Source organism: Colias croceus, chromosome Z (assembly GCF_905220415.1).
Source record: "Colias croceus chromosome Z, ilColCroc2.1".
Classification (NCBI taxonomy): Eukaryota; Metazoa; Arthropoda; class Insecta; order Lepidoptera; family Pieridae; genus Colias; species Colias croceus.
Window position 1 is genome coordinate 11,462,755 of NC_059568.1, and position 22,950 is coordinate 11,485,704.

General features: G+C 32.5%; 3 protein-coding genes across 3 annotated transcripts in view; 1 reads left to right on the forward strand and 2 right to left on the reverse strand.

The window, feature by feature from the left end:
- The window catches only part of LOC123705400 (angiopoietin-related protein 2), a 53,232-nt gene extending 45,950 nt beyond the window's left edge, over window positions 1-7,282 (reverse strand). The window contains exon 1 of the mRNA XM_045654146.1: window positions 7,182-7,282. The gene's annotated coding sequence lies outside the window, so the exon portion shown is untranslated. The remainder of the gene's footprint in view (window positions 1-7,181) is intronic.
- Window positions 7,283-7,960: 678 nt separating this feature from the next.
- LOC123705389 (peroxiredoxin-6) lies at window positions 7,961-15,417 on the reverse strand. The gene is made up of 5 exons (XM_045654135.1): window positions 15,112-15,417; window positions 13,946-14,121; window positions 13,344-13,545; window positions 12,145-12,217; window positions 7,961-8,219 (listed from the first exon to the last, which is right to left on the reverse strand). The coding sequence occupies exons 1-5, from the start codon at window positions 15,192-15,194 to the stop codon at window positions 8,085-8,087; spliced, it is 669 nt and encodes a 222-aa protein (XP_045510091.1). The 5' UTR covers window positions 15,195-15,417; the 3' UTR covers window positions 7,961-8,084.
- Window positions 15,418-16,656: 1,239 nt separating this feature from the next.
- Window positions 16,657-22,844, forward strand: LOC123705155 (cdc42 homolog). Its single transcript, XM_045653814.1, has 5 exons — window positions 16,657-16,788; window positions 19,037-19,318; window positions 19,406-19,515; window positions 19,671-19,868; window positions 20,843-22,844. The coding sequence occupies exons 2-5, from the start codon at window positions 19,141-19,143 to the stop codon at window positions 20,930-20,932; spliced, it is 576 nt and encodes a 191-aa protein (XP_045509770.1). The 5' UTR covers window positions 16,657-16,788; window positions 19,037-19,140; the 3' UTR covers window positions 20,933-22,844.
- The last annotated feature ends 106 nt before the right edge of the window (window positions 22,845-22,950 follow it).

A 22,950-nucleotide genomic window follows, 5' to 3' on the forward strand; every position in this document is an offset into this window, starting at 1 on the left:
TTTATATCATCGTGAGGCCTTAATTTTTGGGACTGTCGCTTTACGCCGTCTTAGTTTCGGTTGTTAACTTTGACGATAAATTAATACGAAAATTGCTACAACGCTACAAGTTATAATCTGTTAATATGTTGCTATAAATTTATTGCAAAAGTGCTGTGAGAGTATTACTACTTGTTAAATGATTTACGAGCCCGATTATATTCACAAATGTAGTACATAAGCTGTATATATACAGCTTAGGTATACCTAAGCTTATCTATCCATGTTTAGTTACAATTTATTTTATAAGTACCTAAACATAATTTAACTACTTCACATAAACACATAATATATGATAATAAGGCACGTACATTTTCGTAACCTCAATTGATTGTAACGATGCACAAGTTAACGTGTTAGATACACAATGTCAACTTAATTTGCTCCACCGGCCGCTATTTAGTGCCGCTCCATAGACGATTGTAAAAGTTTTGATAATCTGATGTATGAAGGTCAGCGGTTTTGAAATTTAATCCCAGCGAGCTTTATTATACTTCAAACACCTATCGATCAAGATACGGACACAATGAATCTATCTCTACAGCTTATTAATGATGATTCAATGTGATGCATATAATTTGATACAGTCGAAATGTATTGTGATAATAGAATACGATGTTCGTAGATTTTAAATTAGTCAAATTTACATACAATATTTTTTGAAATGCCAACTGACCAAACAAGGCTGTAAGGATTTTGTATATGAAAGTGATATGTGCAATCTATATTGGACATTGAACAATATTAAGAGTATTCTAAATCTTGACACCATTGTAAAGCTTTGTGATATTAACTAAACATAACAAAAAGATGTATAAAAAGGAAAATGATGACAAATAAAGCTCGCTGGACGAGCTTATAATGTCTTATTTGTAACGCGCGCTGTCTGGGGCTTGTCGATAGATTTATTGCAAAATATTAATCAGATGACTTGACCTACATTTTAACACATGTCCGAACAATTTGTATTTAGACAATCCGTACAATTAAGTCGTGTCAGTCCTTTGGTCGGAGCACTAAGCTATGTCGAAACTGCCTTTCATCGGGCCCAATTAAAGAATTTGTTTCGACAGTAAAGTCGTAAATTCCAGTTAGTTTAACTTGGAAATTATGTTCATATTAATGACTGGCGTATCGATAAAATTGATTAATAGTACTTCTTAATAAAATCAATTTACAATGACAAATGATCGGTAGGCAATGTTGTTACACATCCGGATCTTTACTGCAAACATTATAGATATTATCACATGTAGGTAATGCTACTATAATCGTGTAGTTATTGTAAAATATAAACACAATTGGTTACCTACTCCTGTAATATATCAGGCTTTCGTCACTTTGCCTAATATCGTATTTCATTTATCTGGACCGCACCACAGGTATAACTTACACTGAAATATTAAGGAAATGTTCTAAATATAACGAGGTATCAGAATGTAGGGTATTACGCGAACAAAACCTGCATTGCTTTCACATCGCTCTATTTGTTTCGTAAACTATCCCACTCCTAGTCGCATGACATACACCCACCGACGGCAACAGGTTACATTTCAATGGATATCAGCCTATATTCTACATTATTGCCATTTACCACCATATGCTTCCGCCCTACAATCGGGTTGAATTGCGCAAAACGAATGTTGCATTTAAGTACTCCACTTAGGCGTGAAATGGGTGTCAATGGAATATTACTGAAATAAATCTCAACCAGCATTTACAACTGCATATTGCTTACCAACGTTCCGTTCCCTCAGTTTAAACAAAAATGATAAAGCAGAATTTGGAACGAAACTGTAATGTTATGTCCACTTAATATTCATGAATAACGTCTGCATGTGAAATATAGATCATTTATTAATAATTATTAAAATCAAGTAACAAAATTATAACTATATAATGTCTAATTTCTGGTAGGTACCTATAGAGCAGACATGACACTCTCCACAACCCTGATACTGACCCTAAAAGCGATCAAAAAGATCGCTTAGTGGACTGGTGGATAAAAGATTTTAGTGTGTCACCGAGATTTAAAAACAAAACGAAATTATGATATGAGAGACAAAATTAAATAAAATCTCACTTTTATAATAATTGAGTGTTAAAGTTTTGTACTGAGTTTTTGAACGTTTTTTCCTAACAATTAATATTTTATTAATTTTCATTTTTTTACGAAAAGTGCGCAGATATCTCTACACTTAGACATGAATAAGATTAGCGCCATTTATGTTTTTATTGTTTGACTTATACACTAACATTAACTTATTTCAAAGTGGTTTTATAGCCAAATTTAAATAATATCGCAGGTAAGATAGTCATATTGAGGTATTGACATTTACACGTATACATGTTACATACATACGTTTATTTTCAATGTAATATACGAAGGTTACCGAGGTCTTATTACTAAGGTAACATTAGCGCTAGCAACCTAACCGCTAATGGAATAGCACAATAAATATCTTACATCCTTGTCGCAGCAAGCGATCTCGTTACACATACATGTGTTTAATAGAGCAGGCGGGATCATAGCGACCGCGACCGCTGCGCCCAGACTCTTCCTGTACGAACAACGCACGGCATTGACATTTAGGCGGAAAAGAGTAGGACACTTTACACAAGCTTTATTGTAGTTTAGTGTGAATGAGATAGTGATAAACGAACGGCCGCGGCGCAGAGAAATAAATCAATATCAACAGCCTCAAAGTTCACGTATGTTCACTGCATTCGCTCAAATGCTCACGAGCGCGACCAGCGTCCTTGTTCGCCGGATCGTCCCTTCCAAACATTTCTGCACTACTTGCATACCGTTGGTCATTTCGGTCTTTGCAGCTTAGAGTACTATGAGGCCGCGTGTATTGTGCTAAATATTGTTCATAATAGATATTAGCACTCGTGATTAGCGCCGTGCAGAACTGTAACAATAACACGAAGTAACCTTGACCTCGTTTAACATTGTTCGATTGCTCATGTCATCTACCTGCCTAGTCTTAAATTTTTTACAAACTTACAAAATATTTAAAAGTTTTAAAGGACATAGGTAAAGGTAACTATGTAAGTAAATTTTATAAGGAGTACCTATAAATTTTGGTTGAATAGCCTAGGTAAATAGGTATATTTATAATCAAGGATCTGCGTGAGCCATGATAATTTACTGTTCAAAAGTTGAAAACTATTTACAATTTGAAAGGAAATCGGAGTAATTATAGGTCGAAATGTAAGTTTCATCACATGCTGTCGTGTTAGGTACGAAACCCATTTATGTAAATACGTGCTCTGCAATTTGGCTGGGCTATGTAACTAGGTAAATCTAGGATAATTACATTACATTGAACAAGTGGACATAAATATTATGTTTCTCCGTTATACAGGTATCAAACTCTTACAAAATATATTACTTTGAGAGTTGACACCCACTATTATTACTAAGCATAGTAGTGAAAGTAACTAACACATTAATTACAAAATGATATATTTAAATATATATCTACTTAATATTAAATTCTACGACTAATTACCTATGAATATAATAGCAAAAGCAATATCTTATAATATAGCAACACGATTAAGGAAGTGATTGTGACCGTGATTTTTTTTTTCCCAATAACAAGAGTAGGTATTTAATGTGTTTGAAATGGTTTGAAACGATACTAACGCAGGATAAGTGATTATGCTCAGCCATTAAAACAATATCTGCGTATATTTCATGTGGAATAATGTATATATAGAGACAAGTGGAAAGCATAAGATTCGCGTGGTAGGTATGCGGCATCCGATCTCTTGTTACATTTCACGCTGCACGACATTATGATTTTCATACCGGCTGGTTTTTCAAATGAAATTATCCGATTACGATTAGCATCTTCAGTACGCATTATAAGCTAACTAGAAGGAAACATAATTCTATCGCACAACATAATATAGGCGTACAAAATACAAATACAAATCGTAAATTACATATTTTATTAAGCGTATGTTCAGAATAGTGCAGTCGTTGTTATTTAAGTTAAAGTAGATATCCTTGAATATTTTTAAAGAAACTGTAACGCGTTCAGACGAGTGATCCGGCTGGTTATTATAGAAATTAATCATTTTATTAATGAGTTATGACTGAATAAATGAACATATAAATCTGCCTGTTTGTCTATCAGTTTTCTATTTTATAATTTGTATCAAATAATAAATTGCGGTTAAATTCTTGTTAATTCCTTATCGGAAACGGGAAAACAATAATTATATTATTATTTAAAAATTTAACGAGCTTGAAGAGCCGTTAAATGGCAGGCAACGCACTTGTCAGGGTAATAAATTAGTAGGTGATTGCTTTTAGTTACTAGAATTATACAGATAGGTATTCGTTAGCTATAGAGCTTTCATAAGTCTCAGTATCTATTAGTTACGAGCATAACTAAGCCAATCGTCGTCAATATGTATTAACGAACTATGTAGTCCCAAATAAAGGAAAATAGCACCACTTTGTAGAATAATCCATTTAACTAATTTATGAATCAGGGTCCCTTACATTGGCTAGTGGAGTTCGCAACGACTGCGTCAAAAGAAATGTAGTAGTTGTTGTACTTGACAAGTTTATTCACAAAAGCTCAAGTGGTCTGCATCTTACAGAACGGGTTGTTGTCATACATTACTAGCGTAAAATCACTGTTTCGTGCACACTTATGCGAGCGATCTTTTATTTCAATATTATTGCAGCGAATGAATACTGAATACACAGAGAATAAATAAATAAATAAATAAATATTATAGGACATTATTACACAAATAGACCTAGTCCCACAGTAAGCTCAATTAAGGCTTGTGTTGTGGGTACTAGGCGACGATAAATATAATATTTAATAGATACATAATATATAGATAATAACACCCAGACTAGGGCATGCACCCGGGTTTACCCGGTTCCGAAAAACCCGGGTAAACCCGGGTTTTTTGATGATCTTGAGAACCGGGTCTGAATAGTATGAAACCCGGTTCTCCCGGTTCCGACCAAAATATTAAAATATAAAGTGTTATTTATATTTTGCGGCATTATTTTAACAAATTTATTCTATCTGTCAACGTCAGACTAACGTGCATCTCGAATTTTCGTGCCACGCCTCAAGCGTGGCTCTGATTGGTTGTCTAACCTCAGATGCTATAAGTTTCCTACGGGTGTATTACTTACCAAAAAAAAAAAAGATTAGGCTTCGAAAATGCCAAAAATTAGGCTACTGAAATATTTTTATTTGATTTCTCGTGAATTTGAAAAGCTGTTGATTTTACTGTTTCATATAATGATCCAGTCATGTTTTTGTTTTTGGTATCAAGCTGAAATTTATATCGAATACTCAAGTCTTCGGTCCCTTGATGCTGTGAAAAAGTCAAACTCACAAGCCAACGCATCAAAAGATACAGCCGTAAATGCTGAAAATTTTCGCAAATTTCGACATTCGCATGAGGCTCAAAACCTACAGGGTACTTCTCATGAACACAGAGCCTTTAAATTTGGTAAAAGTAACGTCTTATAACACAGATAAAAATTGTTAGAAACATAAATTTTAAAGTTACAACATTATAAAAAATAGGATTGTTCGGAGTCCTCGGAGCTGTCCGACTCGCACTTGGCCGGTTTTTTGCTTTACAGTTTGCAGTTAATGAATAAGGTTTAAGTTTATATGTGATATTATGATAACAAGGTACTTACTTTTATAAGACAGATAAATAAAGAGAAGTATTGATAAGTATATTGTAAGTATTATCTTTATTAATTTAATAAAATAAGACACAAGCCGCGTAAATAAAAGGCCCATCAGGTACTTTTACAGTTACTTTTGTTTAATTTCGTATTTTTTTCCGAGGTATTATAAAAGAACCGGGTAACCCGGTTCTACCCGGTTCTGAGCTCGATTTGGAACCGGGTTTCAGAAACTTGGAACCGGACTCGGTTCTGCAATCTGCATGCCCTAACCCAGACCCAAGAACAAATAATTGAGTTCATCACACAATGACACAAATATTTGCCCTGACCGGGGATCGAACCCGGGACCGTCGGCTCAGTAGGCAGTTACTTTACCACTGCGCCAACCGCGTCGTCGAATAATATTTAACTAAGTAGTTTCCTCAAAAATACATTTATAAATTTACTTTCAATTGAGGCACTTACAATGTAAACGTGAAATATTTTTTTCAGATCCTGCATGATATAAAGTTACCGTAATTTTTTGTATGGATCAATAAATTAGACTTAGAGCCAAAATAACATTCTTTGTGGGCTTCACTGCATGTTAGTATGTCATAATGTGATATCTAGTGATATTTAACAATAGTTTCAATTATATAACTTCCAATCAATTTCATCCGTAATTAACAATAATAATAATTTAGTACTTAAGTTTAAAGTGCAAAGCTCCACATAATTGCCGAAAACTCAATTATAACACACATCAATACGAACATAAAAATATTTTGTAAGACGTAGTATTAATATTTCATCGTTCCGCTGTTAGACCAAGTCGTGTAAAAGCGGATGAGACCTAAATAGTTAAGTCTGTAAAAGATCGTCCCCATGATACGCGAGTACATAATAATAACAAAATCGTTATTTTGTTCCATATCAATTTTGTTTTTTTAACATGATTCTACAATAAATTAGCAAGGCAGTGTGAATTTAGGCTTTACTGCTAAAAACGAGGGTCAAAGAGGCTAATAATACAAATCAGCAGCTTCTTAAGCGATAAGAACTCAAAATAAAATATTTATTAATTTACTACTGTTGCAATATCTATATCTGAAATTCTATTCAAAACACAATTCGGTAACTATTTATTCATGTGGCAATATCGGTGTTGTTTCATTATTTATTAATATATTGGATTTCCTAATTTATAAGTAAAAGTTGTGTGTACAAGTATTAATCGATTAATATTATATAATGAGTATTATAATATTTCAGCGTATTCAATAACTTACAGTCACGTTAATAAAAACCATCACCTAGTTTCAGTATATAAGTATTCATATGTATAATGCGCATGAAGCAATCCGCAAGTGCTGGTCGAACTTTTTGCTCGTGTAATGTATGGAATAAAAACTGTAAGTGTGAACAACAGAAGAGAAGGCGCGGGGGCGGCTGAAAAGGGTCGCCTTACCTGTTTCTGACCGAAGAACGGGAGGAAATAGTAAAGTTCCTCTGGGGCAGACGGGGCGGGGGCCCGAGCGCGGGCGCGGACGCGGGCGCGGGCGCGGGCGAGGGGAGCGACGTGCGCGGGAGGCGCGGGCCCGCCGCCGCAGCGCTCGCCGCCAGCACCACCACCAACCACCACCTGGACATCACGGCACGAACGCGACACGACTGGCCGTCACGCTAGCGAGATACCGACTCGCCACTCGCTGCGAGCTCGCCGCCGCCGCTGCTCCCGACCACCTTCACTTTTGCTCGCCTCGCTACTCGCGGCCCGAGAGCCCCACTACGATGAAAGCGAGGGCTTTCACTGCTATTGCTCTCCGACGATCCTTAGTGACGTCCTCTCATAATACATTTATCGCCGTTCAGCGTGACAGAGTCGTATTATATCACGAGGTGACGGACGTGTACAAATTCGGCGACGACCCGCATGACACTCGCTTTATTTAGATATGCTAATCCTCTCGATTTGTGATTTTACGCGAACGGGTTTTATCGATATTATATATGCTATAACGACTAAAACTACAGGTCGACTTCATTAGGAATAACGGTAAATAAATTTTATAAGTGAGTGTTTTTATAAGCTAGATAAATTTTAGTGCTTATTTTTATGCACATAAACAGATAGATCGAACGTTGACCTGATCGGTTGAAAAGAATTAATGAAGCTAAAATTGAGAGACTATATTTTACAAGAATCATTTAAACAGTAAATGTGAACATAAAAAAAAAACAACAAAATTATAATAAGTTTGTTTATTTTTAATAAAAAACAAAGAAATAAACTGCGAGTCAATTTTTAACAAGTAATTTATCACATTTGAATAACTTTAGAAGTTATTAGATTTTTTTGGTTTACAAACTTTTACAAATTAGGGCATGCGGTTTTGCGAAGATAAGCCTTTCCAGATGGTACTTGGACGACGGTAACTCCTTGAGGGAACGACTTGTCGAGCTCATCCTCAGGCACTGTCGGCAGAACCATGCAGTCGTCACCCATCTACAAATGATAAATATATATATATCGAATTTTAAACATCACCAATAATATGAGCGTTAATTTTATTCGAGATGCCCGGAATGTAATTTTAAGATATCATATTATTATTTTTTAACTAACTTTGACAAAATATTAAAAACATTATATTCTACACACATGGGATATTAAAATTTTCTTACTAAAGGTTATGCTGGGTACTTAACGACAAAATTATATACTAATACTTTATATTATTGTAATTACTTACTTAGTAAATATTATTTTTCTATTTAAATTTTAAAGTTTTGGCAACATTATACATATAATATGATGGACTAGAAGTTTTTGCTATATGTATATATATGTATTTTATAGATACCATAGAAGTAATCTGACCCAGCAAACAGTGCAAAAGCAACCCCATACCATACGGCTACATAAATTGTTAACGACCTATTCATATTTTCCTGTCGAATATGTATCTACACAAGTGATAACTGCGTTAAAAACAACCGACTTCAAACTTGCACTTGCAAAATTTACAAATACCTGGGTACGCAAAAATGCTCATAAAATAAAAACTACTGGGCCTATCCGAATAAAATTTTTATGGGACCAATTCGACACCATCCCGCATCGAACAAAAAAAGAATCACGTAAATCGGTTCAGAAACCTCGGAGTAATCGGTGTACATACATAAAAAAAATATATACCGGCCGAATTGATAACCTCCTCCTTTTTTTTGAAGTCGGTTAAAAAGAAATCGCTCAAGCCGTGGAGAAGTTCGAGTACATTCGCGTGTGTATTTGCGCGAATTTGAAATAAGTAAGTACATAAAACTAAAACAGTATGAATAATTTACAAAAAATGTCATTTAAAAAATTGATTGTTATACATATTCATAATATCGTAACTGCGTCTTTCGCGTACATTTACAATGTAAAATAATTTAATCGTTAGATTTGAAAACCAAATATTAGTTATCATAGAACCTTGGATCAATGTCATACGACACTCAAACAAGAATAAATAATCGTTTTCCTTTTTTGCGTTTATTATTATTTTAAGTTATTCAATAATGAAAATGTGAAGCAAATTTAATTTTAAGAAAATGAGAAGTGGTTTATATTTTAGACAGCCTTTATATTTACGTAAAGGTTTTTTATTTAGTGGTGGCTCCACATTATTCGCGTGAATTCACACGCGAATTCATCATTTACGCCGCCAATGTACAGCATAAGTCGCGTCATCTACATTCATCTCGAGTCATTGAAATGCTCGCAGTCTTTCGCGAAACCCACCATGAAATGGATGAGAAAGCTGTTGCCAAAATTACGAAGTTCATTATGTCTTAAGTAAACCTTCCAAAGGGTCTGTCTGGTGAAAGACTACATTCAAATAAGATTAAATTTCAAAATATTTTAGTTGATATCCAAAAATCAGGATAATAAAAAAAAAACAATGAAATTAAAATATCGCGAAACGGTTTTTTATACTTAAATTAATAATCAGAAACAAAAAAGGTTTACAGACATATTAGTGTAAAACCTTAAACCGTCATAACCTTTTTGTAAGTAACGACATACCCTAGAAAATATTATGTTTCATGCATTTTTTTTTCGAGCAATCATGTTGCTGGAACACGGATGTCGGATACCAATAAAAATTGCATGTAATAGATAAAATATGGGAAGTACTAAATATTAAAATGTCATCGCTTTATGTTAGCATTCCGCGACGAGGCGTAACAATGAGAAAGTTTTAAGGTACATGATACCATTGACGATTATTTATTATGAGTCAATACGACAGTACAAAGCCAAGTTAATGATAATTATTAATTCCTCGACACGGATCGGTTGCTGCAATAGCGTGATGCCAAGAAATATGTAAACGATGCTTATGATTCTGATAGATCAGTTTTGTATTTTGTTATATGAATATGCTCCATTTCTATTTTCTAGTGAGAGGACAATTGTAATTTTTAATTTTTATTAACCGCAAATTTCTATGGCAGAGTTTCTCACCGTTTGTGTTATAGAATTGAATGGGAACTAGCACATAATACAAAGACAATATATACATTTTTTTTTCTTATATTTAAAAGATTTAATGATTAAACTACATAATATCATCATCACCATGCCATATAGTCGCAGGCAAATATTATTTCGCCGTTTACAAATGCACAGCATTTTGTCCCAGCAATCGCTGCCCACGGCAGCACGGCATCGAAAGCCCTTTTTTTTATGTTATGGGATAGCAAACGAGCAGACGCGTCGCCTGGTGTTAAGCGATACGCGCCGCCCATAAGCATCCACTCCACTGGGAAGTGGATGTGTTGCTGTCCTCAGGAAAGGGGAAGGATATAAAAGAGGGAAATTGTTAGGGATAACTTGGAGAATCCTTAGCTAGCAGCCGGTTTTTTAGGTATTTAAAATTTCCTTTTCCTAATAAGTGAAATGAAACGGGTACTATTAGTACTTTCGATATCAGTTTAAAGTTTTTTTGATAACTGTTATAGTTACAAAATAATCGCCTGTGCACACTTAACGATTACACCCGGTATAAGAAATTATATCCACTGTACAAAGCAAAGTCGTGTTAGTCACACTTTCAGCTCACTAGGTCATGAAGATGGTGGAAATGGTATCACTCGTATCGTAAAAATAGATCGATGTATATTTTGAAACATTCAGTATAAGAGAGTAGTAATTAGAAAGTAGTTTTGCATGATAAAAATATATGTAAAAAATAAAATATAAAAATATTAATAAAATATAAATATATTTTTAAATACTTTGATTTAAAATGCCTTTGATTTTTATTCCTCAATCCAAATATGCGAAGCACTTTTTTTTTAAGGAAATATTGACAATAAACCGTGTGCTATTTTATACGCTACGCATAATACACACGGAGCTACCTTATTTATTATGTATTTGATAAATTGTTACGTCGGCTAGTTTAAATTATTAAGTTGAAATCACAATATTATGATGTCTATAAACTTGTTAATAACTTTAAAATAAAATGAATAAAGATACATGTAATTTAGATAACAGATGTTTATAAAAACTTCTATCCTGCTTATATTGCAGTATCGACATCTTATCTTAATATACATATAAATCTCGTGTCACAATGTTTGTCCTCAATGGACTCCTCAACCACTTAACCGATTAAAATAAAATTCGCACACCATGTGCAGTTCGATCCAACTTGAGAGATAGGATAGTTTAAATCTCAAATCGTTCCAGAGAATGCGGGCGAAGCCGCGGGCGGTAAACTAGTATTAAATAATTATCAAGCTGATGGTAATAAATTATTACAATATTTATTTTACAATCAGCTCATGTGTCATCATGATCCAGTCAAAACGATATGCGACCATCCATCGTCAACCACGCAACAGCCGCGAAATCTTACGAAATACTTAGTTGTATGTGAAAAAGTGTCTGGACCATTTCTATAGAGAATTGTATGATCTACAACAGCTATTGTCTGACCTGATGTGAAAATTCACGGTAAATGTTGCCGCTATGTAGAAAAATTAAAAATAAAACCTAAATTTTGCTTGACCTTGGATCTTTTTGTACAGAAATGTGGATTCTTGAAATTCTATTTACAATATTATGTATAATACCAGCGGTCCGCCCCGGCGTCGCCAGTGGTATATATTTCGCAATAAAAGGTAGCCTATGTTCTTTCTCAGGGTCTAAAGATTGTCTGTGCCAAATTTCATCAAAATCGGTCAAGTAGTTTATGAGCCTATTCAATATTCATTACAATCAAACAAACAAACAGACAAAATTTCCTCTTTATAATATTAGTGTAGATTTGTAACATCTCTCGATTTTCAGCTCTATCCTAATTTTGGCTGAGTTAAATGTTTCTTTATTTTGGAATATTATTTCTTAAGTAAAACAATACTCGTCATCTCACCTTCCAATCAGCGGGTGTTGCTACTTTATTCTTTTCAGTAAGCTGCAGGGAGTCAATCACACGAATTATCTCACTGAAATTAAATTACTTAATAAGTTTACATCTTTTGTTTAGTTGTCTTAAGTGTGTTTGGGTGTTTTACGTATTGTATAAAAGAAAATAATAAACAAAATACATATATACAAATAGTTATTTAAATGATTGAAAGTATGTACTATGCATTTTATTACATAAAATTAAGATAAGACCAGATTTGAGTCAAATATTACTTATAAATTAAGTATAATATTATTATTGTTATTCTATTTTTTTTAAGGGCTGATTTTTCAATTGTTGGTTAAAACTTATTCTTCGGATAACATATTAAACTAACATTTTAAAAATGCATTCTAATTGTACGGTTTTCACAGTTTAATGGTGACATTTTAATATTATCGTGTAATACTATATTGGACGGATAAACTTTAACCAACGATTGAAAAATCGGGCCTAAGTTAAATAATAATATTGATATCAATTTGGTAAACTATTTTTTTTAACATGTCGTCTATAACCTAGTATTTATAAGACATTTCGCATTGTCACAGACAAAATCGGATTGGATGTTAGATATTTAAATTTATAAAGAATAGAAAAAATTCGGTCACGAGGCGGGACTCGAACCCGCATCCTTCGCGCCATTCCGGGGCGGATGCTTGACCAACTCAGCCACTCGTGACCCGCCAGAGCAATCGAATTTATTCTATTCTTTCAGTTTAATGTGTCTTAAGGGACACACCGCGCGCCATCTATTGAGATGATTTAACAACCATCTCAACCAATATGAAGCACTTTTCAGTGAATACAATATTGTAACGATGGAACACGACCTTTTTTTGTTGAATTTATATTTTAGGTTTTATAATATAATGTCCATATTGATAATATCATTTCCAACACTAGTCCATGGTTATCATGGGCATGGCCATGGCAATATCTTTTTTCAAATGATGGAATTGTCTTCAAACAAGATATCTCACATTTTTTCCCTATTTGTATACTGTATACATAGTCAATATAAAAAATTAAATAACAAAACATTTAAATAAGTGTTAATTTAACATTCAATGGCAAGATTAGAAAATGACTCATCTCGAACAGAACTAGCAATATAAATAATTATTATGGACCTAAATTTAGATTAAGAACAATCAACTTACTCAAAATTTCTTCCAGTGGTGGCAGGGTAGAGAATGGAAAGTCTATATTTCTTAGTGGGATCGATAATGAACACAGCTCGTGCAGATAAAGGCATGCCTTTTGCATCCAACTCATCCTTGTCAATCATTCCCAGCTTAGAGGCGATTGTACGATCCTCATCTTCAATAATGGGATATGGAAATTTCTCCTCCTCATTGCAGCCTGGAACATGCATGAGTGATAATTTTAAGCAATGAAACTGTTGTGTGCAAGTGAGTTAATAAAAATTAAATATGAATTTTGAATTTAGCTTTATTTTATATAGTAATAGAATGGAATGGAACTTTACAGGAAACGGATCAAAATATAAATGAATCTTATTTTCATATTAAATACCTATAATATAATGATTGTATTTATAGTCAATTAACACTTTATAGTTTAGACTCAACATTACAATTAATAATAATAGTAGCAATACCAGATCTTTATTTAATAACATTTCCAATTCCTTCCAAGACCCATCTGGGAAGGAAACAGCGAACACTGGACTATTTGGACATTTGGTCTAGATTGAATAATGTAATAAACATAACGCAAATATCAAAATTCAAAGTATTACCTGCATAGCTTTTAATATCTTTGCACCATTCCACATGAGAGGAAACGGAATCACAAGATATGCCAATGACTTTCACATTGCGCTTCTGGAATTCAGGAACCAGCTTCACAACACGAGCTAGCTCAGTGGTGCAGACTGGTGTGAAGTCAGATGGATGAGAGAACAAAATGGCCCATCTATAAGGATGCAAGACTGGTCATATAGTTAATCAATAATCATATATGCTAACACTAGCTTTATTTATTTTTTCTTTATTGTACATCTTAATTATAATTTATAATAATTTTAGGTTGTCTTATTTTATCAATATCTTAATTGATTTTAATGTACAAATGGTGGCCTTATAGCTCTAAGCCATCTCTACCAAAGCCTCTAGCTTTCGCGTTGTCTACAACCTAATCCATACTAATATCATTAATGCGAAAGTAACTCTGTCTGTCTGTCTGTTACTCAATCACGCCTTAACTACTGATCCAATTTGCATGAAATTCGGTATAGAGATATTTTGATACCCGAGAAAGGATATAAGCTATAAGCTATATATATAAGCTATAAGATATAAGCTTTTAACCCTGGGACATAGGATAGGTTTTATCCCGAAAATCCCATGGGAATGGGAACTATGTGGGTTTTTCTTTGACTGCGTGGGCGTAGCCAGGGGGGAAAGCTAGTAAATTATATAATAAAATCTTCCTCTTGAATCACTCTATCTATTAAAAAAAACACTCTATCTATTAAAATAAAAATACATCAAAATCTGTTATACTGTGTAGTGATTATAAACAGGTAGTTGGTGAATTTGTATTGTAGTGGGTAATATCTAGGTCTAATAACCTGATTATAAAAATACTTTTACCAATATAAAGCCATGTTATCTGTGTCATTGGCTATATTTTTTTTCAGGTTCAACTAGGATCCGGGTTGAACAGCTAGTGTATAATAGCATCATTACAAAATATTACATCATGTATTTTCACATACATAAACATACAGATTTTTAATCAAAAGTAGTGATTCTTGGCAGTTTTTTCGGTAGGTACCTATGTTTTTATTATTATTTAAATGATATAATTTTTATTTATATTCCAGGATGAGACATATATTCTTGTAGAGGCATATAATTAAATACTTACACTAGACTCTAATATTGATTAAACATTACTTACGAATTTCCAATCCAGTTGTGAAAGTCTATTTTGCCTTCATTAGTATTGGCAGAGAAGTTGGGAAACTTTTCTCCTAAATACATTGTACTTAGGTTAATCTCAATTAAAATAAAATATTTTATTTATTAACAAATTCAATTGATGAACGAATTTACTTTTTATTTGTGCAAACTGCAAAGCGTTCATGCAGAAGCAAAAGGTAAAATTTTGGGAAAAAAAAGAATTAATAAAATGCAACTCTCGTTTGTTTTATCCGTTAAATCAGTGATCTTAAAAGCTTTTACGTTGCCGCCATAGAGAATGAAAGATTACAGTGAATGACATGACATTTAATGATTTAGATGACATTGACAATTCAACAATTTTTTACTTGACACAGGCAAATATCTTCTTGCCTTATTAGAAAAAGTCACTTAGTAGCATCACACTAAAGTAGCCTACTCACGATTCAATTTCAGTAACAATCTGTTGACACAATCTGCAGTGAGCTGACAGATTGTGTCGTGAATAGTATAGTTGAGGGCACGTTGGGGGCGTAACCCAACATGTTGCGTATTGGATCGGCGCGGAAGCAACCCGACAAATTGTGTCAGCAGATTGTGTGCGTGTTGAAACGTGAGTATTGTGATTGCTCCAATCTCGGCTCAATCGCGCTGCGCAGTAATCGCAAAATGGCGGTTTTGAGATAAACGCGGGAAAGACATTTTTACACATTTGAGGAAGATGTTTATATTTTATAGCCGTTTATACTTTATAGCCCTTGAAATCTATCAATAAAATTGGAAAAAATACAAGCTTTACAAAGATAAATATCTTATATTTCATAAATTAGTATATCCATTAATAATGCGTATTATTGCGTTGAGGTTTAGCATCAGGCCAGGCATCAACGTGACGTGCACACGTTGTGGCAAGCAATCGCGGAATGAAATTGTGTCATCAGATTGAGGGTTGGATGAATCGTGAGTAGAGAACGCTCAATCGCGACTGCAACAAATTGTTTCAGCAGATTGTTGGTTGTGTTGAACCGTGAGTAGGGCCTTTAACACAAATCTCCAAATCTCGTGTCTCGAAGTCGATTATCTGTATTCTGTGTCGAATATTGATTTCTGATTCTGACCAATGAATAAGGAATCATTGATTCTGACTGACAATATCATAATTATTGCCAGTTGTATAAAATGTAGTTTTCGTTCAGGAATCACGGAGCGGGCGATATCTTCTAGTTTCATAACTTTTTAAATTTTTTTTAAGCTAAGAAACTAGAAGATTAGATTATGAGCTTCTGAAAATCACTAAAAATATTTAATAAAAATAAAATTAACAAAATTAACTTAATAAATAATTGTAGGCCAATGCTTGGCGCTGAATATAATATTCTTGATTATATTATTATCTCTTTTTTTTAGGGTCATTTTTATATCATTTAAAAGGTATATATGTATATATGTGTTTTTTTTCGGGTTATTGTCATTAAATATTATTAATATAGATATATATAGTCTTTATTAAATAAAAACGGGTCGATTTTTGAATTGTTGATATCTGTGGTCTAATCAATGGCGTCACCGTCAGATACTTTTCCTACCCGTTGCTTCTGTATTTTATAAAATTTAGCAATTTCACAAGTTTGCAAGTTATACTTTTGGATTGTTATTGGATAAGTGTCTTGAGAAGGTAAGTAAATATTGTTTGCCGATCATATTTACTTGACTATTAATCGATTTACATACTTGATGATCCGACACTACACAAAATGGACGTCATATAAATTGTGACGTGATTATGTAAAAATGTTTTTTAAAATTAATATTGGAGTGATAAATGTAAGAAAAGATCAAAAAATATGTTGGATATTTGAATGAATTAAATTTAAGTAGAAATCATAAGTGTGTTGCCTTTGCAACTTAAAATAAGGTTTCCTGGCATAGCTGTTAGTTATTATTCAGAAAAAAGGCATGGCGATTGGTGCTGGCTAGTCATCTATATCAGCACAAAAGTTTTGTCCGAATATAACATCTTATCCAAATCTTTCTCTATATAATAATGTTAATTAATTTCGTTTCCGAATGTTGAGGTCAATGTCCTCTTCTAAACATGTATTGAAAGGTATTTACATTATAAATAGGAATGATTGCTATGCGAGTGTCCTCCTTTGGAATGTTCATTCTCTTATGTATTTATTGTTTAGTATGTTTAGAACTATTTGTAATACTATAACATTTTATTATCAAAAATTAAAAGTAGTATTCTTGTCCTGCCTGTATTTGAGGGTGACAATATATTTTTGGGAATTGGGTGCAAGTATATTTTATTGAGCTCACATGTAGTAAGATAGTATGTTATATTACCTATCGTGGAGACTCAAGGAAAGAGACACAAATAATTCTAAAAAATATTATAAATTTAATGTTTATTTACTTAATTAATAGTTCTTAGTGAATATTGGCTAACATTACCAATTGCTATTTGCCTGTGCTACAGCTCACATGAAATTATACACAATAATAAATTGTGAATTGTTTCATAAAAGGACAAAGCAAATTGACAATACAAAAGTAGAAAATGATGGAGCTTTGTAACAAGAATATAATGTTATTTTGCTTGAGGGATATACTCCATGCTGTTTACAATATCTAAATATCCTCTTGTTTCGCTAGTAGAATAAAGTTGTTTTAATTCCTTGTTCTAATGCTTTTTCCCCAATATACTTAAACTTATTCTTTTAAAGGTTTTTAAGAAGAAAATTAAACACAAAAATAATAAAAGAAACCAAATAATGATAATACAATTAATATTGATTAATTTGATCTTTAAATAAATGATTAAACATTTACCAGAGCTTGCCTTGTTAAGTATTGGTCAATCTCTGTTTAAATAGTTTTCCTATGACAATGCTTATCACTACCTAATGAGCATTCCCTTTTGTGCTACTATTCTTGACCTGAATACTCTATTGATGCTTTGAAATAAGAACTTTTGTAACTCAATCTCAGATAATGATGCATATTCATTACTTATTAGTATTATGTAAACATGTTTGGACAAACTGTTTTACAAATAATAAAAAAACACCCTTGAACTCATGACCTGTCCATTTAAAGTTGGTAAAAATCAAGTCTATAGGTTTTAGTTCCATACAAACAGGTGAAGTTTGTAAAAAAAGTCAATGCATAGTTATTATATTATTTCTTTAATTATCATATTCCATCACATTATCAGTTTTATTAAAGTACTAGAGGTCCGCCCCGGATTCGCCCGTGGTACATATTTCATAATAAAAGGTAGCCTATGTCCTTTCTCGGGTATCAAAATATCTCCATACCAAATTTAATGCAAATTGGTTCAGTAGTTTAGACGTGATTGAGTAACAGACAGACAGACAGAGTTACTTTTGCATTTATAATATTAGTATGGATAGTTAACAATAGCAGTTTTAAAGGTTTGGTAAATTGTCAATGATAAATGTTTTAATTCTAAGTATCTCAATAAGGACATGATCTCTGACAACTCATCAACTACTGATCCTTTGTTTGACTGATTTTAATGTTCCTATTTATATAATGGAATGAGTGAATCATTCGAAGGTCATCATTATTTTGTTTATATTGAGATAGAGTTTATATAATGATGTTTATGATATATTTATTACTGTAGCTAAAGCGATTTTGTATGTTATGCATTGCATTTTCTTTATTTAGTTGCACAGCTTTTTACGGCTATATGATTTTAAAATATATATAAAGGCAGCTTTATATTTTTGTTACTTTGTTTTCTATTTTGTGAATGAACGATATGTTCATTTGACTTAATTATTTTTCTTTATATATCTGTATGTGTATTAAGTACTTATTATGTATATATGAATAATGAATAATATTATGGTATTGGAAACAAGTTATTCAATTGAACAATTTTGTTTTAGATAATCACTTCCTGTTGTGGTGCTATGAACAGAAATATAAGTCAATATTTCCAATACAGTGAAAAGAACTTCCAATAAGTGTATCAAAAGAAATATAACCAAAAATGCAGACCATTAAGTGTGTTGTTGTGGGTGATGGTGCGGTCGGTAAGACCTGCCTGCTCATCAGCTACACCACAAATAAATTCCCATCGGAATATGTACCCACTGTATTTGACAATTATGCAGTGACTGTCATGATTGGTGGTGAACCTTACACTCTGGGTCTCTTTGATACTGCGGGTAAGTTAAATGTTAAAATTATTAGTTAATGCCTCTGTTTAACATAAACTGTAAAATATTCATTTTAAATCATGTATTTATTTCCAGGTCAGGAAGATTATGACAGGCTGAGACCACTAAGTTATCCACAAACTGACGTTTTCCTTGTTTGCTTCAGTGTTGTGAGTCCCAGTTCCTTTGAAAATGTTAAGGAAAAGGTATGCTGTGGTGTTTTAGATTCATTAATTTTGTTTATACATTCCAGTTTGTTATAATGTTTTATATTCATGAATTTCATTGCTATACATCTAATACAGATGTTTTAAATTATCATTATGTCTGTACGATGAAATTTACTGTGTTAAAATTTCAGTGGGTCCCTGAAATAACTCATCATCAGCAAAAGACTCCGTTCCTGTTGGTTGGGACACAAATAGATTTAAGAGATGACCCTGGCACCATGGAAAAGTTGGCGAAGATCAAACAGAAACCAGTGTCTCTGGAGCAAGGAGAGAAACTTGCAAAGGAACTGAAAGCTGTTAAATATGTGGAGTGCTCTGCTTTAACTCAGGTATAAATTATAATATGCTATACATTACCCGATTTCTCCTCTCTGGGTAAAAATTATTTGCTAAAGCAATTTGGTAAAACGTAATTGCTTTCGTTGTCTACTAGTATTTATGTTTATTTTTTTTCCTTTTAATGTAATTTTCGGCCCTACAACAACCTCTATGTGTATATAAGGGTCATACTTGGGCATAACAGTAGATTAAAAAATAATGCTGTTGTATAACTAGGCAAAAAAGCCATGGTTGGTGAACTAGCACGGAGGGAAGTCTTTGTACTTACATTATATTTACAATGTTAATAAAATAAAATAATTAGAACCCTATGTTCCTATAACAATGTTCTGTAAATTATGTACTTCATTCATCATTAATTTAAAACGAATACATATTAAGAATAATTTTAGCTTATCTGGACAGAAATTTATTACACTAAAGATAACCACTATCTACACATACAGAAACTATCAAAAAATATATTAAACCTTGGTTATGGTTAACTTCTTGAAGGTATTATAAGTAATGCATATTAAGAAAGTCTTAATTATACAGCATTATCTTAAGTGTTATGAAAATATTTTGAGCCATATTTGAAATATAAAATTAAATTTTTGAACTAATATTAAATAGACATGTAAAAAAACATGTTAAAATTTTCTCACAGTCTTATGATTAACATTTTATATTAAATTCTCTATAAAGTGGAAAGTTTAGAAAGTATCCAAATATTTATGAAATCCATTTAGGTGTTCTGTAACTTTTATTTTATTAACAAAAATATCAAAAAGTGTGACCAGTTTCAGGGCTTTGTTAAGGTTGGTTTCACAAAGTGTAATAGTTTCATTTTCATTTTTTTCTTATATAAGATTCATGTATAAGAATTAAAATACAATAAATAAAATAGAGTGAAATATTATTTCCTACACTTTCATATAAGATGTTTATCCATTTCATTCATTGAATGTATATTGAATTCCAGAAAGGGCTAAAGAACGTATTCGACGAGGCAATTCTGGCGGCTCTGGAGCCTCCGGAGCCCGTGAAGAGAAGGAAATGCGTGTTGCTGTAATGTCTGCTGGACTCGCTGGCTAGCCTCCGTCGCTCGGCGACCGGCGGACGAGCGCATTCGTCACTGTAATATTCATCTTATTTTTATAATCCCACGATTAACAAATATTATGCCATAAATGACGCAATGAGTATTACAGTTCTTATTGTTTGGGCCATGCGCTGCAACCTAACGGCCCTCTGAAAGTTTTCCAATTATACCTATATGAGTCAAGTATTGAGATGATTTTATACCATGTCATTTGTCGTTTATATAAATTAATATTTGATAATGTTAAGTCATTTGTATAAGAACCATTTCTATGGGCGGTAACCTGTATAAGATTGGATGGTTTAACTTTTTAAGATGGATTGACTTTTAACATGTACTAAAATGGATTATTGCTTTTAATATATTATGACGTATAATGATATTTCTTATTTATTTTGTGTCAAAGTTATGATATAACGTAATATGTATTGTGTTTGTCTAAGAGAGACTGAGTATGTGAAAGTAGAATGGATTATTATGTTTATTTTCATAAATGATGTGACCGTTTTTGTTTTAACCAGATTTTAATGAATTTTTTTTTTGTGCCAATGATCTTTTAAACACTGAAAATTATTGGAATAATAATAAGCATTGCACAGTCTCTCTCTTATAATTATAAAAGTTTATTTAATCATTATTTGGCATGTTATGATTATTAAATAATAAGCTTATCTTATTAAGAGATTGGAACTTCGATACAATTATCGATAACTTTATAGTTAGTTCGTATAACACTATTACAAGCTAATCACAGTCAGTGTGGGATTCGCTATACAGAGTTTATTATTAGGATGTAATATAATAAAATGTTCGCATTTTTATCACAATTATACTGCAAATGTTTTGACTGAATTAAATTATTTCATTCCATGTAATGTCTTTGCATTTTACATACAATAAGGGTTACAAGTGCCTCGATTTTTCATTATGAATTTTAGCTTCAAATATAATATTTGGGTTTAGTTTGTACGCTCGGTATGTAACACTGCCACTCGAACGCTAACGCACAGGTTGTCATACAAACATCTCCACAACACACCACGCACTGCCAATATCTCTTCACTACAAGCACCAATGGGATTATTCATAACAGACCTGCTATGATTTAGAATATAGCATCTCTAATGTCTCAAGTGAAGGGTGTCGGTAGTTTTAAAATATGCATCCATATAATAGACACACATAATATGAAAGTTGCAGTGTCGATACTGTTTTGTTCATTAATTGTTACATTTAAACAAGTTTAACACAACAGTGAAGCCATTTGTGTATTCTTGTGCTTCATAGGTTACATTAAAATGAAATAGATCCTTGCACTAGTCATCCTGCGATGGGTAGCCTGTGGCTAAAATAGAATTGACCCAAGTATGTGATGTTACAACAAATGAATTATTTTCATTATGTATTTGGATAGTATGCGCATTGGCTTGCGCAATATATACCATACCCTAGTATGACGATATAGGACATTTGTCTTTATATATTATTTGGTTATTTCATAGAATTTGTGTTTAGAAGCCGGAATTTTAATCACAACTTTATCCTTACTTAATGATAAACCCACCCACAGAATATGAATTAAAAAATATATGTCGCTTACTGATCCTGCTGTCGTATTTCTTTTTAACATAGCTATACAAATTTTATATAACGCATCTGTAGAGCAGAAAAAGTAATTTTAATGTATTTAATCAGGTGATTAATATTAATATTGAGCTAAAAGTATTATTAATTTTTTTTTCAAATTTGATTATCTAATAATTATTATCTGCGAAATTGACATCGTATTATTGTTCAATTATATCTCTATATTATTTAATGTATTTTTTGTGTCAGTAACTAGAAATAGGTGTATATTGTATTAATAAATGTAAGAATTAAACACATGTTTTATTTGTTCACCTTTATGAAACATGCTAATACAATATATCGACAGAATCACTACAGAGAATATCTTTTGTTTGCTTTTACGTGGTTTTCAGTTAGTA

What these genes read in the sequence shown, in the direction of transcription:
- LOC123705155 (XM_045653814.1), top strand. Translation starts at nt 19,141, where the DNA reads ATGCAGACCATTAAGTGTGTTGTTGTGGGTGATGGTGCGGTCGGTAAG. An exon ending in TTGAAAATGTTAAGGAAAAG is followed by an intron (nt 19,516 to 19,670) that starts GTATGCTGTGGT and finishes TTAAAATTTCAG; the next exon opens with TGGGTCCCTGAAATAACTCA. An exon ending in AGTGCTCTGCTTTAACTCAG is followed by an intron (nt 19,869 to 20,842) that starts GTATAAATTATA and finishes ATTGAATTCCAG; the next exon opens with AAAGGGCTAAAGAACGTATT.
- LOC123705389 (XM_045654135.1), bottom strand. Translation starts at nt 15,194, where the DNA reads ATGTATTTAGGAGAAAAGTTTCCCAACTTCTCTGCCAATACTAATGAA. An exon ending in CACAACTGGATTGGAAATTC is followed by an intron (nt 14,122 to 15,111) that starts GTAAGTAATGTT and finishes GCATCCTTATAG; the next exon opens with ATGGGCCATTTTGTTCTCTC. An exon ending in ACCACTGGAAGAAATTTTGA is followed by an intron (nt 12,218 to 13,343) that starts GTAAGTTGATTG and finishes ATTTAATTTCAG; the next exon opens with TGAGATAATTCGTGTGATTG.